This window comes from Trichosurus vulpecula, chromosome 4, assembly GCF_011100635.1.
Source record: "Trichosurus vulpecula isolate mTriVul1 chromosome 4, mTriVul1.pri, whole genome shotgun sequence".
Lineage (NCBI taxonomy): Eukaryota > Metazoa > Chordata > Mammalia > Diprotodontia > Phalangeridae > Trichosurus > Trichosurus vulpecula.
In genome coordinates, this window is record NC_050576.1 from 130,233,549 (window position 1) to 130,246,301 (window position 12,753).

The window sequence follows — 12,753 nt, forward strand, 5'->3', positions numbered from 1 at the left end:
GAGCTCCTATTAAAATGGAGCAAGACAACATGTATACTAACAAATACCCACAATATTGGCCCCAAATGAACACAAGTTATGATGAATGAAGAGCACTTGTAGCCGGGGGATCAGGAAAGGGCAGGGGGTGGGGCAGAGGGCGGCTTCTTGTGCTGAGCATTATTTCTATTGTACAATGACACTGGCATTTGGCATTACATGACAATTCAAAAGGCCCAGAATAAAGAAAAATGGGAACAATTAGTCAAGAACTTAATAAAGTCCTCCAATCTAAGTCAATTTACCTTGATATGTGGTAACTTCAATGGAAGAGCGAGCACAGAGAGGACAGCAATAATTTTCACAGTGCTCTCTCTACTATGCTTATTATAAGCACTGTTTACTTATATACTTGTTAATGGGGCAGCATGGTACAATGGTTAGAGAACTGGTTTTAAAATCAAGAAGACCTGACCTGAAGAGCCACCCCTGACACATACTGACTGTGCGACCCTGGGCAAGTCTTGGCCAAAGCTATGTTGGGAAATAAGGTTCAGGATCAAAACATGAAAGAGACCAAAAACTTGTAGATTACTCAGGAGCTCCATGTCCATACATCATTAATATACTCTTCACACACACACACACACACACACACACACACAAATAAAAATACAAAGCATTCGAAATGTCAAGCACCAAATGACAACACTTCAAAATGGAACTGACTATAGCTTAAGAGCCTGGAAGAAGGAAGCGAATGGTCATAGACACAACAATCATTTAAGAATCACACTCAGAGTGAAAAGGATGTCTACCGCATACCTGATGAGTTGAAGTCCAATCTTTGAACACTGCCAGTGACGGGCAACCCACTATCTCACAAGGTGACCCGTCCTAGTTTTAGACGGCTCTAATTGTCAGGAATTTTTTCTTTTATCAAGCCTAAATCTATCTCTTTACAACCTCCATCCTTTGCTCCTACCTCTCTCTGGAGACAAACAGAGCAAGTAATTAAGTCTTCCACCTACCAGTTCTTCGAGTACTGAATGACAGTTCTTGTGCCCTTCTGAAGTCTTAACTTCTCCCTATGAATCATCCCCAGTTCCTCCGGCAGATCTTCATATGTGAACTTGAGGCTCTTTGTCATATTGGTCTCTCCACTCTGGTTGCTCTCCAGCCTATCCAGCTTATCAAATGTAGCACACAGAACTTGAATCACAGAATTTGAGAGTTGGAAGGGTCTTCAGAAGCCATCTACAAAAGGAATCCCCATTACGCTATAGCTGACAAGTGATTAGTACTCCAGGTAAAGTCTAACCAGATAGCATAGCCAGATTATCATCTATCTAGTCTTAGACCCACAGTTCTCATATCATGAAACCCAAGGCTGCATTAGCCTTTGTAATGCTGTATTACTGTTGATTCAACTATATAGTACACTAAAACCCCTCATTCTTTTTCAAATAAATACTTGTCTGTCTATACCATTTGTTACTTTGACTTTCTTTTTGAAGTATAAAGCTTTAGCTTATCCCCGTTAAATTTTATCTTCTTAGATTTGGCCCAATGTTTTAGCCTGTCAGTATCTTTTGGGACTTGACTCTGTCATCCAATGTGTTAGGTATTTCGCCACACTTTGTGTCATCTGCATATTTGTTAAGGATTTCATCTATACCTTTTTTCCAAGTCATTAAGAGAAAAGTATTAAACAGTACAGAACCAAGCAAAGCTCCCTGGGTCATTGCCCTGGAGATCTCCTTCCAAATTGACATTGAACCATTAAGGACTACTCTTTGGTGCATCTGTTCGACCAGTTATGAATCCATCTAACCCACATCTCTCCATATTTTCCACAATAATAGCATGAAAAACTTTTGTCAAATTCTTTGCTAAATCTAAGTAAACTGTATTTGCCATATTTCTCTGATCTACCAGTTTAATACATTTCCAAAAAAAAAAAAGACAAATTAGGTTAGTTCAGTGAAGCCGTGTTGAGATCACCATTCCCCTTTGTAGATGTTCATTAATCATACCTTTATTTTTTTTTTCATCCAGACCAGTGATTTCATAAGGGAAATCCCAATGAGCTCTGGCCTGCTATAAATCAACAACTCATCTGTAACTTAAAGTTTTAGAGAGATGCCTGGAGTGCTGAGATGTTGAGTGATTATCCTTGGCTGCCCAACTATTATTTGTGTTAGAGGCTAGACTTGAACCAGGTCTTCCTAACTCCAAGACTGACCCTCTATTCAGTAGATACTGTCCTTTAATAATACATTACATATAGAAGCAGCCATCCTGGTATAATGGAAGGAACACTGGACTAAGAGACAAAGGACCTGCAATTTAAAATCCCAGTCCAGCCACTTCCTGTGGGCAAGTCATTTAACATTTCTGAACCTCAGCTTTCTGTTCTATAAAATGAGAAAATTGGACCAGATTATTTCTAAGGTCTAAGTCTTTGGTCCTATCAAGGATCCTATAAGAGGCAGCTTGGTGACAAAATGGATAAATCACAGGGGCTGGAGTCAGAAAGACCTGAATTCAAATCTAGCCTCACACCTTTTACGAGCTGTGTGGCTCTGGGCAAGTCACAACCTTTGCCTCAATTAACTATAAAATGAGGATAATAACATCACTTACCTCATTGTGAGTATCCAATGAGATAATATTTGTAAAGCTCTTAGCATAGTACCTGGTTTATAGTAGGTACCTAGAATTGCTTATTCCTTTCCCTTTCCCCTTCCCCTATTATCTTTCTATAGTCTTCCTTTCCCATTCTCCACAACCTTCAAAAAGCGTTGACTTTGGTTTGCTATGCAATCATACTCACCTGTTGTTGCTGCTGTTTTTTTTTCCAAAACCAGTAGAGAGAATGCATTTGTGCCAGATGACTTGAACTCACTGACGTCAGGAAGATATTCATATTACCACTTTCTTTTGTATCTTAAGTAAAAATTCCCTATTGGTCATTTTTGATCTATGCTTTTTCATCTAAAACTCCTCTTCCTTGGCAGAGAGGTGTGAGAGCTGAGCAGCTCAGCCTTCCTTTTGTCTTTTTGAACCTTCTCTTTTGCCCAAAATAGCTTTTTAAGAAAAAAATTTATTGTCAGCTTTCCTCACCAGTCCCAGCTGATTCTGCATGTTAGCCCTTCTGATATTATTCTCTCTCACTGACCTCATTCATCTTGTCACCTGCCTTTGTTCCTACATTCTCTGAATGCATTTTTAACAATCTAACTTGGCCAAGGAATTCCCTGTGCATCCATATTATCATATAAAAATCTTTAGAAAACTTGCCCTTTTCCTTCTTATCAGAATTATTTCTCTTTGTGTCTTCAAAATTGTGTTATTCTTAAGAGTCTCCTATGTCAGAAGCTGATTTCCTATGTAGAACAGACTGAACTAAACTTAATTAAACAAACTGAATTAAACAGGAAGAGGGTGAGTTAAATAGTATTTTGGAAACTGTATCAAACTTTTCGAAAGAAAGGCCCATCTTTCCAACATCCAATGGCCGCAAGTAATAGAATGCTTCCGTCTTGGAAGAATTAAAGTTTTAGGCTCTCAAAAGGCATGTGGTGGGCACAAGTGGGCTGCAGTTTATTATCAAGCACTAGAAAGAGTGACTCTTGCTGCTCATATTTATTTGCATTTGACTTATTTGCATCAGAATGGTAATTAGTATTCCTTAAATTAATATAATTAATATAAATTAATACAATCAGTAATAATAATAGAATGATTATCTTATATACACAAAGAAATGTAATTGCCAAGTGAACTAGAAAGTTCTTTCCTGTAAATTACCTAGTTCTTTTCTCTGTAGAAAAGTCTACTTAAGAAAACCAAAGTGTAATATTGTGGCAGCTCAGTAAGTATGGAATCAAAGTGAAAGAAATTTGTTATGCCATTCATGAAGACTTCCTTGACTTCCCCTTTTTTCCCTGTCCTCATTCCTGAATGAAAATCATCTCTCCCCCCTCTCAGATTTTTCATAGCACCTGGGCACCAACCTTGCCTTTATTTCACTTTAATTTATAATAAAGTTATTTGTCCTTTCCCACTACTTGACTGTAAGCACCCAGAAAGTGGACAGGGGTCTATTGTATATCTATATTTGTATCCTCAGAATATAGCACTTAAAGTGCTCTTAATAGATTTTCATTGACTGAAATTAGCTGCCTCGTCTTAAGATTAGGATGTTGTTAAAAAGCTCTCATACTCTAATGAGTCTCCATTAAAAAAGATGTATCAGACTGGTAGAGAGAGAATCAATCTCATAAGTAACATTTCTCCAAAGAATGTGTTAAAGGAAACTGTTGCTGAGATTTCTGATATACCTATAATCCTATCCCCAGTGTGCCAGTGTCAAAGAGGTGGTGAATTCCCAGGATCAGGTGTCTTATCCTTTCCTGAACCTTCGGTTCCTAGATCTACTCCATCTTGTAAGTTTCGAGTTCATGACTGTAGTACTATTGGTTAATCTTTCTTTCTATTTCTCACAGAATATTCAAGATATCTCTCTGGTTGCAGCTTGTGGCATTCCACTTGGTGGAAAAAGTGATATCAGTTCACGTCTCCTCAAACATTTTTGCATACTAGTAATGCCTCATCCTCCACAACATGCCTTATTTACTATTCTTCAGGTAATAAATGAAGTTAATAGAAAGGAGACGGCATCCATAGACTATGAAGATAGGGAAGGGGGAAGGGATGTAAAGTTTAAAACTACTTTTAAGAAAAAATACCATCAGAGATTATTAAGAGAATCATTATACTTGGAATGAAAAGTGTTGACTTTGTAGTCAGAAAACTTAAGTTCAGATCACAGTTGTATGACCTTGAGTAAGTCATTTAACCTTTTCTGAGCTTCAGTTTTCTAAAAATGAGGATAATAATTCTTACACTGACTACTTCAGAAAGTTATCTTGAGGAAAGGGCTTTGTAAACTTTAAAGTCCTACTGTAGTAACAATTTGGATTTGAAGATCTTTCCCACCTATTGATAGGCCATGTGACCTGCACACGTCACAGGAAGCCTAGGACACATGTGGTGGGAGGAGCTTCCTGACAGGAAAAGGAACTTATATCAAAGGAAATGCTGAGAGGGAGAGGTGTTATGGCTACTAATGGCTGCTAAGGGCCATTGTGATTGTTAGAACTGAACAGGCTGACTTAGCTGTACTGTGAGTTTGTTTTGGGGAAGACTCCAGCAGGGGGTTGGAGAGGTTTTGGGATGGCGAGTCTCCTGTCTGTTATACGGTGTTTTAAGTTCCTTTCTGTTATGATAAAGTGGGCGGACTTGCTGTGGGAGCTGAACATTTGGTTATGGGATATAATTTTCTGGTGTCTGAATAAATGTTATACTTCTTTTACCTTCTTTATGGAGAGTCTCTTATACCTTGTGATACAGAACTACATAGGCATATTCATGATTATTGTTGATGTGTTTATTGCCTTACTGTTTCACCTACGAATGTGTGTTATTATTATTATTTCATTTCCTCCAAAATGTTGCCTATTTTTTTATTCTGACCTCTCCTTAACATTTAGAAACACTCCATTTATTTTTAAATAATATTTTATTTTTTCCCAATTACTTGTAAAAAACAATTTTTAACATTCTTTTTTATAAGTTTTGAGTTCTAAATTCTATCTCTCTTTTCCTCCCCTCTCTCTTCTCTCAATTCCCCCTTGGGGGGGTGGGGCAGGGATAGCAATCTGATATAGTTATACATGTTCAATCATATAAACATTTCCATATTAGTCATTTTGTGCAAGAAAACAAACAAAAAGAAAAGAAAGTAAGCTGCAGTCAGTATTCAAACAACATCAGTTCCTTCTCTGGAGGCAAACAGCACTTTTTTTTATCATGAGTCCTTTGGGATTGTCTTGGATCCTTATATTGCTGAGAATAGCTAAGTCAATCATAGTTCTTCATGACATAGTATTGCTATTACTGTATACAGTGTTCTCCTTGTTCTACTCACTTCACTTTACATCAGTTCATATAAGTCTTTCCAGGTTTTTCTGAAATCATCCTGCTTGTCATTTCTTATACCACAATAATATTCCATTACAATCATATGCCACAACTTGTTCAGCCATTCCCCAGTTGACTGGCATCCCCTTAATTTCCAATTCTTAGCCACCACCAAAGAAAAGCTGCTACAAATGTTTTTGTAAAAATAGGCTCTTTTCCTTTTTTAAAAAAATCTCTTTGAGATATAGTCCAAGCAGTGGTATTGCTGAATCAAATGGTTTGCACAGTTTTATAGCCTTGGGAACAGTTTTGTAGTTTTGGGTGTAGTTCCAAATTGCTATCCAGAATGGTTGGATTAGTTCACAACTCTCCCAACAATGCTTTAGTGTCCCGTTTTCTCATATGCCCTCCAAAACGTATCATTTTCCTTCTTTGTCTTATTAGCCAATCTGATAGGTGTGAGTTAGTATCTCAGAGTTATTTTAATTTGCATTTCTGTAATCAATAGTAATTTCGAGCATTTTCTCCATATGACTACAGATAGCTTTAGAAGCACTTCATTTATAAGAAGAACAACCTAAGTATTAACTAAGACTGAGGAACTAGTTGAATTACATTATGTTGCCCATTGGTGCATGTGCTATGAAACCAGTGGGTCACAGTGACATCTCATGCACACTGTTGAAACTATATAGAACTGGCTACACCTGACTTATATTCCCCAGACCCTGCAGAGTTCTTCCCAATCAGACTGAAACTTCCAGGGGAAGCCTAGTACTTTGCTACCTTCCTGACAATCCTTCACAGAAGGAGGATTTTAGGAATTCAAGTTGGTCATTAAGTTACATTGAAAATCCTAAGATTTCATACTCATTTTGTGACTTCACTTCATTGCACAACTCAGAGGGCAAAGCAATAGGCCATACCAATCCTCTGACTAATACTCAACTGTCATTAACCAAAGTCCCCTGCCACTTTCTTCCCCTCTATTAACAAAGTCTTGGAAACTCTACTCAAGCCTGAACAGTAAGTAATCACCAACACCAGCCTACCACCTGAGGCTTGGACAAACCACAGAGATAGTCCTGACTGTCTGTTACAAGGTGATTATTAGTATTTTTAATAGACTTTAAACTTTAAACTTCTTGTGGATGTTATAATGCTGAAATCTGCAGGAGCCCAAAGGGATACTTAAATATTTTTAAAATGTTGGTCACAAAATTTCTTTTTTTAGGCTCATCTGGGAACACACTTACACAACAATTCCTTCCTCTCTGATGTTCAGAAATGCAGGCCCCAGTTGGCAGCAGTGTCCCTCTCTATATACTATCATGTATGTCACCATCTGTTACCGACCCCAGCTAAGTGTCACTACATGTTTAGTCTTCGGGATCTATTTAAGGTTTGTATCAAATTTCATTCTAAATCAGTATTAAAATATTTCACTTGTAGAAGATATAATTTTGCTCATTAAACGTGCCTTATATATTTGTCCTTTTAGATTATCGTCAACCAGCATTGTAGCAAAAACCAAAATATAATCCTATTCTAGCTTGCTTGCTTGCTTGCTTTCTATTTCATTATGTGTTAGGGTTTCTACTGAAGGATGGACAGGATAAAGGGAATGAAGCAAAACTCAAATCAGGCAATATTGTCACTTGTTGTCAGCTCTGATATTGGGTGAAAGCTGAAACTAATCTAGGAAGTATTTTTGGATTTCAATTATGTATGCCTATCCCTCTCATTACCATGGATTGCTGCTGCTCTATATGTTTGGGTTTTTTGTGATGATTTGAGAATTAGTTGAATGTACTAAAGCACTCTGAAGTCTATGGAGGAAAAAAAAGCTCATCTCCAAGGCAAAGAAGGAATTAAATAGTATTTTGTGTTTTCCCATAATTACATATAAAAAATTTTAGCATTCATTTTTATAAGATTTTGAGTTCCAGATTTTTCTCCCTCTTCCTCTCCCCTCCCTTCTTCTGAAAATGGTAGACAGTTTGATATAGTTTATACATATGATATCATATAAAACATATTTCCATATTCACCACAGTTGTGGAAGAAGAAACTGATCAAAAGGGAAAAAAAACCACAAGAAAGAATAAAGTGAAAAAATATGCTTCAATTTGCAGTCAGAGTTCATTAGTTCTTTATCTGGACATAGATAGCATTTTCCTTCATGAGTCCTTTGTTCTTCTCTTGGATCATTCTGTTGCTGAGAAGAGCTGAGTCATTCATAGTTGATCACCACATGATGTTGCTGATACAGGGTACAATGTTTTCTTGGTTCTGCTCATTTCCCATTGCATCAGTTGGTACAAGTCTTTCCAGGTTTTTTGAAATGTACTTATTCATCATTTCTTATTGCCCAATAGTATTCCATTACATTCATATACTTTGTTCAACCATTCCCCAGTTGATGGGCATCCCCTCAGTTTCCAATATATTGCCATGGCAAATCGAGCTACTATAAATATTTTTGCACATTCAGGTCCTTTTCCCTATTTATGATCTCTTTGGGATAGTGACCTAGTAGTGTTATTGCTGGATCAAAGTGTATGCGCAGTTTGATTGCCCTTTGGGCAGAGTTCCAAATTGCTCTGAATGGTTGGATCAATTCACAACTCCAACAGTGCCTTACTGTCCCAATTTTCCCATCTCTTCTCCAATATTTCTCATTTTCCTTTTTTGTCACATTAGACAATCAGATTGGTGTGAGGTGATATTTCAGAATTGCTTTAATTTGAATTTCTCTAATCAAAAGTGATTTAGAGCATATAGATAGCTTTGATCACTTAATCTGAAAACTGCCTGTTCATAACATTTGACCATTTATCATTTGGGGAATGGTTTATATTCTCATGAATTTGACTCAGCTCTCTATATATTTGAGAAATGAGGCTTTTATCAGACACTCTTGCTATAAAGATTGTTGCCCAGCTTTCTGCTTTCCTTCCAATCTTGGTTGCATTGGTAGTGTTTATACAAAAGCTTTTCAATTTAATTTGATCAAGATTATGTGTCCTATACTTCATAATGCTTTCTATCTCTTGTTTGGTCATGAATTCTTTCCCTTCCCATAGATCTGACAGGTAGACTGTTCCTTGATCTTCTAACTTGATTGATTCATTGTCTATGGTACCTTTTAGCAAGATCAGTTTCCTTCCTTATATCTTTTAATTAGGTACATTTTTGTTTTTATTTTGTCTAAGATCCCAATTGCAACCCCTGCTTTTTTTACTTCAGCTGATGTATAATAGATTCTGTTCTAGCCCCTTACCTTTACTCTATGTGTGTCTCTCTACTTCAAGTGTGTTTCTTGTAAGCAACATATTGTAGGATTCTGGGTTTTGATCCCCTCTGCTATCCACTTTCATTTTATGGGAAATTCATCTCATTCACATTCACAATTATGATTACTGCCCATGTATTTCTGTCCATCCTGTTCTTCCTCCTGTTTGTCCTCTGTCCTTTCACCCTTTCCCACCTCACCAGTGTTTTGCTTTTGTCTACTACCTCCCCTGATCTGCCCTCCCTTCTGTCAGTCCCCACCACCCCCTCCTTTACTTGATCTCCTCCTCTCCTACTTCCCTGTCAAGGAAGATGAGATGTTTTTATTCAAGGGATTGTGTGCATCATTCCCTCTTTGAGCCAATACTGGTAAGAGTAAGGTTCAAACAATGCTTGCTGCCCACCCTCCCTCCTATCTTCCCCTCCACTGTAATAGGTCTTTCTCACCTCTTCGTGTGAGATAATTTTCCCCATTCTACTTCTCCCTTCCTTCTGCACCCATTGTATTCTTCTTTTTCATCCCTTAATTTTTATGTCATTCCCTAAAATTCATCTTATACCCATATCCTCTATCTATATTTTTAGTGATATAATTTTAAAAGTTACAAGTATCATCTTCCTGTGTAGGTATGTAAACGGGTGATCTCTATTGAATCCCTTGTGTTTTCTTTTCCCTTTTTACCTGTTTATGCTTCTCTTGGGTCTTGATATTGGGAGTCAAATTTTTGGTTTAGTTCTGATCTTCTCCTTATGAAAGCTTGAAATCCTTCTATTTCGTTGAATAACCATTTTTTCCTTGATGTATTATGTTTAATTTTTTCTGGGTAAGTGATTCTTGGTTGTAGTCCTAGCTGCTTTGCCCCTTGGAATATCATGTTCCATGACCATGGATCCTTTTTTGTTGCAGCTGCCAAGGCCTGTATGATCTTGATTCCCAATATTTGAATTGTTTCTTTCTGTCCTCTTGTAGTATTTTTTCCTTGACCTGATATTTCTGAATTTGGCTATAATGTTCCTTGCGGTTTTTATTTGGGGATCTGTTTCCTGAGGTAAGCAGTGGATTCTTTCAATGCCTATTTTGTCCTCTGGTTCCAGGACATCAGGGCAGTTTCCCTTGATAATTTCTTGAAAGATACCATCCAGGTCCTCCTTTGGATTATGGCTTTCAGGTAGTACATTGATTCTGATATTGTCTCTCCTGGATCTATTTTCCAGGTCAGTTGTTTTTCCCATGAGGTATTTTACATTTTTCTTCCATTTTTTTCATTCTTTTGAACTTGTTTGATTGATTCTTGATGTCTCATAGAGTTCTCAGCTTCCACTTGCCCAATTCTAGCTTTTAAGGTGTTGTTTTCCTCAATTAGCTTTTGTACTTTCTTTTCTATTTGGTCCATTGTACTCTTTAAGGAGTTGTTTTCTTCAGTGGATTTTTGTGCCTCCTTTTCCATTTGGCTGATTCTACTTTTTAAGCAGTTTTCTGAGCTGTTGACTCTTTTTTCATAATTGTCTTGTGTCACTCTCATTTCTTTTCCCATTTTTCTTCTACCTCTCTTATATGATTTTTAAGCTCCTTTTTGAGGTCTTCCAGGACTTCTTCCTGAGCTTGAGACCACTTTCCATTTTTCTTTGGAGTTTTGCCCATAAATGTTTTGATATTGTTGTCTTCTTCTAGGTTTGTGTGGTCAGATTCTTTTTTTGTTGTTTTCTGCTCTTTTTTTTTGACTCTTTTCCTTTCTTTTAAATTTGATCTCTGCACCCAGGGTAAAAGGGGATCCATATCAGGCTTTGTGTGCCAGTGGCTGCTGGCCCTGGCTGTTTACTTGGTGCTGTGCTGATGTTGTCCTGAGGCCCATGGGGGACCCTCTTTTCTGGTGCTGTGTTAAGGGGGTAGAGTGGAGTGGGTGGATGGCACTGCTGGAGGCTGAAGGGATCTGGCGGCTTACCTGGTATTGAGCCAGCATCCTAGTGGTGATATCTGGAATGTGCCAAAGCCAGGCAGGGTTTTTCTGCATTTCCTTGGGGCTACACTGAAGCATGTGGAGGTCTGGCATAAGAAGATGCCTGCCCTCGGGGGGCAACACTGAAGTATGTGGAGTTCTGGCTGCTGCAGGATGCCTGAGCACCCTGGCTATGCTGAAGCACATGGTGGTTCTTGGAGCTGGAGTCTCCCAGTTCCTCTGGCTATGCTAAGGCATTTGGGGGATCCTGGTGTTGGCATTTGCCTCCTCCACCACGCTGGGGATCAGGATCTCCAACTGGTCTGCTGAAGTGGGGCTTGCTGGGAAACTTCCTGTCCTGGACCACACTCCCCTTTTACCCAAGTGAGACAGGCCTTTCTTACTGATCCTCCATGTCTCTGGAGCTAAAAGACCACTCTACCCTGTCTTTTTGCTGGCTCCACTTTCCCAGGATTTGTTCTGGAGGACTATTTTATGGTTGTTTGGAGGTGAATAGGGGAGAACTACAGCAATTTACTGCTTACTCTGCCATCTTGTTTCCCAGAAGTCCTAGCACAAAGAAGGAATTAGCAAATTTCTTATTTGTATTTTTGTCTACACTATTGCCAAGTCATAAGTTAGTGGATTTGCATTGTAAAAGTAGGTTTGAACTTTCAAGTCCCACATTTCACACAAGGCAATGATGTATAAAATCACTTCCTCAATATGTTATCAGTCTTGCTTGGGATGACAGGGATAATTAAACAGAACTTTCAGATCGATTGCCTTGATGTGGGTTGTCCTTTCACCGATGTAGATTGTGACCTAATTGCCTGGATGACCCCCAGCAAGTTATTTAACCTTCCTTCTCTAACTCTCAGTTCCCTCATCTCTAAAATGACAAGGTTCCCTTCCAGCTCTACACCTTTGATCGTGTGAAACTTCTTGGTAGATAGTCAGACTTGCTATTGCTTCACAATCCACCTCCTTTCAGTCAGTGTGGTCATGAGCTCTCTCAGAACTTAACTAGACTAAGCCTTGGACAGGGAGAACGGAATCTATGACCAGAACTATACCTAAAGCCTTTTCAGTCTGGCAGGGCCACTCAGTCTTGGAGAAACCAGAGCCCACTCCAAGCCATGGTGATCATCAAAGGAGAATTTCAATGGAAACCAAAAGAAACAGTATTGATAATTTTGACAACTTTTCTTCCCAGCTATGGACATTATCCTGAAAATTATATTTTGCCTTAAATAATATAATTCTTCAAAATACAAATGAGTAGTAGTGTAGAGTAGTGGAAGGAGAAACTACATGGCACAGTGGATAAAACCCCAGCACTCCAGGAAGACCCGAGTTCAAATACAGCCTCAGACACTTACTGGGCAAGTCATTTAACCCTGTCATCCCTTGTAAAGTGAGCTGGAGAGGGAAATGGCAAACCACTCCAATATTTTTGCCAAGAAAACCCCAAATGGGGTCACAGAGAGTCGGACACAACTGAACAATGACTGAACAATGACAGAGTCATCGACAGAGCAGTAACCATGGAGAG

The 12,753-nt window shown here is 38.5% G+C and overlaps 1 protein-coding gene across 1 annotated transcript in view; it reads left to right on the forward strand.

Moving 5' to 3' along the window:
- Nucleotides 1-12,753, forward strand: part of DNAH14 (dynein axonemal heavy chain 14) — a 377,809-nt gene that overhangs the window by 248,318 nt on the left and 116,738 nt on the right. The window contains exons 51-52 of the mRNA XM_036755542.1: nucleotides 4,491-4,631; nucleotides 7,202-7,369. Of these exons, the coding sequence (XP_036611437.1) occupies nucleotides 4,491-4,631; nucleotides 7,202-7,369 (309 nt within the window). The remainder of the gene's footprint in view (nucleotides 1-4,490; nucleotides 4,632-7,201; nucleotides 7,370-12,753) is intronic.